General features: G+C 39.8%; 1 protein-coding gene across 1 annotated transcript in view; it reads right to left on the reverse strand.

Moving 5' to 3' along the window:
* The window catches only part of ZNF704 (zinc finger protein 704), a 252151-nt gene that overhangs the window by 15072 nt on the left and 231269 nt on the right, over positions 1 to 5810 (reverse strand). The window contains exon 6 of the mRNA XM_006830806.1: positions 4263 to 4367. Within this exon, the coding sequence (XP_006830869.1) occupies positions 4263 to 4367 (105 nt within the window). The remainder of the gene's footprint in view (positions 1 to 4262; positions 4368 to 5810) is intronic.

Here is a 5810-nt window from a genome sequence, read left to right on the forward strand (position 1 = left end):
GTAGTGGTTACGAATTGGGCTGTGAACCGCAAGGTCAGCAGTTCGAAACTACCAGCTGTTCCGCGGGAGAAAGAAGAGGCTTTCTGCTCCCGTAAAGATTTACAGCCTCGGAAACCCTATACAGGGTTGCTATGAGTCGGAACCGACTCCACGGCACTTAACAACAACAACAGTATAGTATAAACATAATTTTTATATGCAGTGGGAAATCAAAAGTTCATGTCACTTACTTTATTGCTATATTTGCTTTTTGTGGTGGTCTGGAACTGAACTCATAACAACTCTGTTATAGGACTGTCAAAGATAACAGTAAGAGTACGTGCTTCATAATGTTAGCCATGTACCAGGTACTGTACTGTACTGGACACCTTGCATGCATAGCTCATTTAATCCTTGCACTGTAAACAACTCTGTAAGGTTATAAAAGAGTGGAAGGCATTGCTTTAGAGAGGCCACACGACAAGCTCAAGGTCACAGCACGTAAATACTGAAGCCATGATTTGCATCAGAACATCACACCATAGCAGTAATACAAATGTGTCTTTCTATAAATGTACTGGAGAAATTTTTTTTGTGATAGTCTTATTAACAAACACACAAATAAGAAACTATAGCTTGGTTTTGGCCTCTTATCAGTCATATTCCAAACCCTCCAAGATAGTAAAACAACAACAAAAAGCAATTAAGAAAAACCAAACAGTCAAGTTAACAATGTTGTTGTTGTTAAGTGCCACTGAGTTGGTTCTGACTCATAACGACCCGGTATAGGGTTTGCAAGGAACGGCTGGTAAGTTTGAACCACTGACCTTGCAGTTGAAACCAACTTTGCAGTCAAGTGCTTATCCAACAGTGCCACACCAGTACCTTGTCGTTGTTACTACTAAATGCTGTCGAGTTGGTTCCAATTCTTTGCAACCCTGTATAGGTTTTCCAAAGAGCGGCTAGTGAGTTTGAACAGCCAACCTAGTACTTCAAACCAAACTTACGGTCCCAGTGCTTTTTCCTACAGCGCCACTCCAGGACTCCTTTACACTAGATAGGAAGCTCAAAGGCAGTGAGTGTATGTTAGTGGGGTGGGGAACAATTTTGAAAAGGACCATGATGGTGGTTGTCCAACTTGAAGAATGTAATCACTGTCATTGAATTGTACATGTAGCAGTGGGTGAATTCATATACATTCTGCTGTGTATATTTTCAACAACTACAAAACACTCTAAATTATTAATAAGAAATTTCAAACTTAGCCCAGTTCCACTATACATCTTACCATTCTATTTCAAGTTTAGAGACCTTCTTGATGGTCTAAAGCATATTGGAACTGCTCTTGAATAGCAGGTTGATTAGCTCCCAGTTTCTTGCTAGGGGACCAAAAGTTTTTGGCTTTTGGTCCTGAAAAGACAGAGGAAGGAATGGAAATGATTAGAAGAAAAGCTATGTTATTAGAGGGGAAGAAAGAGTCCCTGAAAGCTGTAATTAAGCGGTCTCCTCCCTCTGCCTTTCTCTATAGCCTCAGGTGAGAAAAGTTGGAACTGTGAGTTACATTTGTAAATATGCAGATCAGCCTCCCAGACTACCCACCTCTGAGAAGAGGTTTTACCCAGGGAACTTATTAAAGTTCAGTGTTCAGGAAATCTAGCTTAGGCAAATGAATAAATAAAATCCTGCACTCCTTAGGCTTTCTCTGAAGATGATTTTCCACTCTCCAGCAAGTATACAAACATTTCTAAAGTACCAGGTCTCAAAGTTGTGGGTGAAAAAGAAATCCTAAATGAGGTTGATTTGACAACCTCAGAGTATTCCTTCAAGCAAAGAGTAACATGTTTTTTTGGAAAACAGCATTTTATAAAATGGAAACTGCTCTATTTTTTCAGTTTGAAAATACTTGGCATCATCATCAATACTAAATTTGTTATAGCTTTTTTTCCCTTTCTTTAATGCTTTTGTCTGAAAATCTATGATACAAATTTTAGAAGGCAGGAGCTCATATATTATTAAGTTGTACCAGGCTGCTGCTGCAAGTGGTTAATGTGCTCTGCTGCTAACCGAAAGACTGGAAGTTTAAGTCTATTTGGAAGTACCTCAGAAGAAAGTCCTAGTGATGTACTTCTGAAAACTCAGCCACTGAAAGCCTAAATGAGCACAGTTCTAGTCTGACACTTAGGAAGCTACCATGAGGAGGGTTGAGGGCAGCAACTGTTTTGGTTTGACTGGTATCTTGTTTAAGATGTTTAGAAACATGCAGCTAGTACAAAACACTCAGAGTGGTTCTTGTATTCTTTGGAAAGTAATGATTTAATTAGAAAAGCAGAGGAGAAAAAAATCCTTCCTGATTATAAAGGTCATCTGAAAAGATGTCTAAATTGCGCTGTTCATCTACACACTTCACTTGTTTTTACACCACATGAGCAATATGGTTTATGCTCTTGGAAATTCTTCCCATGTCAAAGAATAAAGAGAGAATTCAGAGTGGCAGGTCTCTAAAGTTCTGTATTGTAGTGAATTAACTACAGATTAACACAGAAGGGTTGTCTCAGAAGTGATACTGAGAGCCACTCTGGGTCTTTGTACTGTTGTTGTTCTTGTGTGCCACTGAGTTGGTTCCTATGCACAGTGACCGTGTATAGGGTTTTTGAGAGTGGCTGGTGGGTTTGAATTACTGAGATTATGGTTACCAGTTCAGTGTTTATCCTAGGAAGCTTCAAAAAGTTTGTGGAAAATGGAATGAGAAGATAATGGAACTTTTTCCAGCAATCAAAAAATTCCCCCAATGGACAGATTGTTAAATGTTGATAACTATAATAGAAGATTAGCATTCTTGCCAGGAGTAAATTTAACATTTACATGCCTAACAGTTCAAATCCACCTGCCTCTCCATGGGAGAATGATGAAGCTTTATGTTCTTACAGAGATGTAAAGCCTCAGAAACCCTATACAAGATAGCTATGAGTTGGAAATCACTTGATGGCTCTGAACAACAACAAACCTATTTTCATGTTTACTAACAGGAGCTCTGGTAGCGTAGTGGTGACAAGTTGGGCTGCTAACCTCAAGGTCAGCAGTTCGAAACTACCAGCTGTTCCGTGGGAGAAAAATGAGGCTTTCTGCTCCTGTAAAGATTTACAACCTCAGAAACCTTGTACAGGGTTGCTATGGGTTGGAACCGACTCCATGGCACATAACAACAACATGAGCACTCATTGCATTATTGCTTTTTCAGAGCTACCAGTATTTATCAAGATGCAACAAAACAGGCAACTTTCATAATTACTCCATATCCACAGGACTATTTAAAAATCAAATTCCAGGAATATATTTCAGAAGCCACCTTCTCACAAATTGCTGCCAACATGCTGGTTTATTTCATTGTTGGCTATTCCTCTGTGGAATTTAATAAATATGCATGCACAGAGCACAACATAATTGATTCAACCACTTTTCATTTTTATCAGCATTATAGGAAGCCTTAGTCTTTGCTGGAAACCTTTGGGAGTTGCCAGTGGCTAGCCATAAGAAGCTCTTGTGAGGAGTGGGCAGGTGGAAATAAGGTTAATATCTCTTATCTTAAGCCACTTTCTGAACCTTATCAGGACTTAGACACCACTGTAGGCATCAACAGTGTGCAGACCTTCGGGTATTCTGTGATAAGCTGGAAAAGACCCAATATAGTTTTAAATGAATGGTTTGGAATTAAGGAAATTCATGGTGATTTATCAGACAGCAATCACTTAACAGGTCAAATCACATTCTTAGAAACTTCTTAAATTTGATTGTGCATGTCAGTACTCAACTATTTTCAAATAATCCATCAGCTTGGATTATTAAGGCTTTGGAAAAAAAAACACAACCCCTCAAAATTTTTTTTTTTTTTTCAAAACCTTCAAAATGGCATATCCACAAAACGCTAATTTAAAAGCTATGGATTTTATGAAGTTATTTATAATGATAACACCATCTTTTATGTATGGGGTCTGAATTCTGCTTAGAAGGCATTCTGGTAGAATAGAAACATATCTTAAACACAAATTTAGCTATTTTATAAGAAGTTGTTTATCAGCAGCTCAAAACTCTATCCTTATTTTCTAAAATGCCAGTCAAAACCTTCTCGTAGTTGGGTCTAGTCCATCCTGTTGAGTTTACAAATACCACTTAAGAAATATGAGCATATTATTTCTGGTATTTCAACTTTAGGCTTCTGCATATTTCTACAGTTCTCTAAATGTACGTTTGGCTTTCACCAGACTGGTAGCTGGTTTTCTACTCACTGGAATGCCTGTGAAGGTAACCGGAGGAGATTGCCAGGAAATGCTGAAGCTGCTGCCATTGGGGGTGAACTTGGCTGATCCTGGAATGGTCACTGGGGGTGTGGCCTATTAAATAGAAAACAGAGAACACTTTATGGGAGAACATTTTCCCTCGGAGTTCGAAGCTGCCATGGCCAAAGTTGTTATCATTAGCTGCTGTTGAGATGATCTAGACTCAAGGAGCCTCCATGTGTGTTAGTATAGACCTGTCTTCCTTCAGGGTTTCACTGGCTGAAGTTTTGGAAGCAGTTTGCCAGGTCTTTTTTCTGAGGTGTGTGGATGTGAATGTTGGCAGTCAAAAGCATGAATCGTTTGTACCACCTGTGGTCTTCCCTTATCAAAGTGATGGTGGTGCTGTTGCTGTTGTTAAGTGCCGTTGAGTCGCAGCCGACTCAGTGACACCACAGAGGGTTTCTGAGCAACAGTTGGTATATTTGAATCGCTGACCTTGTGGTTTAGTACATTATCCCACAGCACCACACCAGGACTCCCATGATCAAAGCAGGGCTGCAGAAACGTTCCTAGCTGTGTTAATGGCAGCCTAATGACCTACTCACCCATTGCTTTCTAGGCACTTCTGACTCAGGCCCACCCCTTGTGTGTCAGAGTGGAACTGCACCCCGCAGTGCGCTCAGTGGCTGTAATGTGAGGGAAGTTGACTACCAGGCTTTTCTTTCACGGCGCCCTTTAAATTAATAGCCGAGTGCAAACCATTTGTACTATCTAGGGACCTCATTAGCTAATACGAGGAGGTGGAACTGATTAAGGATTAGCTAGAAATCAACTTTTTATATGCAGAGGGATCTAAGGTAGAAAAGGAGATGATTTTCAACTGAAAAGACATTTTATTACTATGTGTACCTATGGAGAACTGGTGTGGCGCAGTAGGATAAATACTTGACCACAAGGTTGGTGTGAACCATGAGGTTGGCAGTTCAAACTCACCAGCCACTTCTTGGAAACCCTATACAGGGTCACTATGAGTTGGAACCGACTTGAAGGCACTTAACAACAACAACAACATATGTACATAAAAGGGCTGTTAACTTCAAAGTCTGTGTTTCAAAACCACTTGCCATTCATAGGAAAAAGACAAGGCTGTCTGTTCCTAGAAGGATTTAGTCTCAGAAACCCTATACAAGAGTCCTTGTGTGGTACTGTGGGTTAATGCACTGGACTGCAAAAGTCAGTTTGAACCACAAGGTCAGTGGTTCAAGCTCACCAGCTGCTCCTTGGAAACACTATACAGGATGGCTATGGGTTGGAATGGGCTCAATGGCACTTAACAATAACAGCAACATTCTAACATTGGGAAACAACAGTTTTAATACAGTGATGGTGGGGTGTGAAGTGGGGTAATTTGGCAATATGTCAAAATTCTTAGCATTCTGCATATTAGCAAGTTCATTTCTAGGAAATCATTCAAGTGCTAGGAATAATATATATTGCATCAATGAATTTAATTCCATTGTTATTAAGTTTAAGGCTGCCAAAGATTTAGAGTTAGAA

This window comes from Chrysochloris asiatica, unplaced genomic scaffold (genome assembly GCF_000296735.1).
Source record: "Chrysochloris asiatica unplaced genomic scaffold, ChrAsi1.0 scaffold00001, whole genome shotgun sequence".
NCBI lineage: Eukaryota > Metazoa > Chordata > Mammalia > Afrosoricida > Chrysochloridae > Chrysochloris > Chrysochloris asiatica.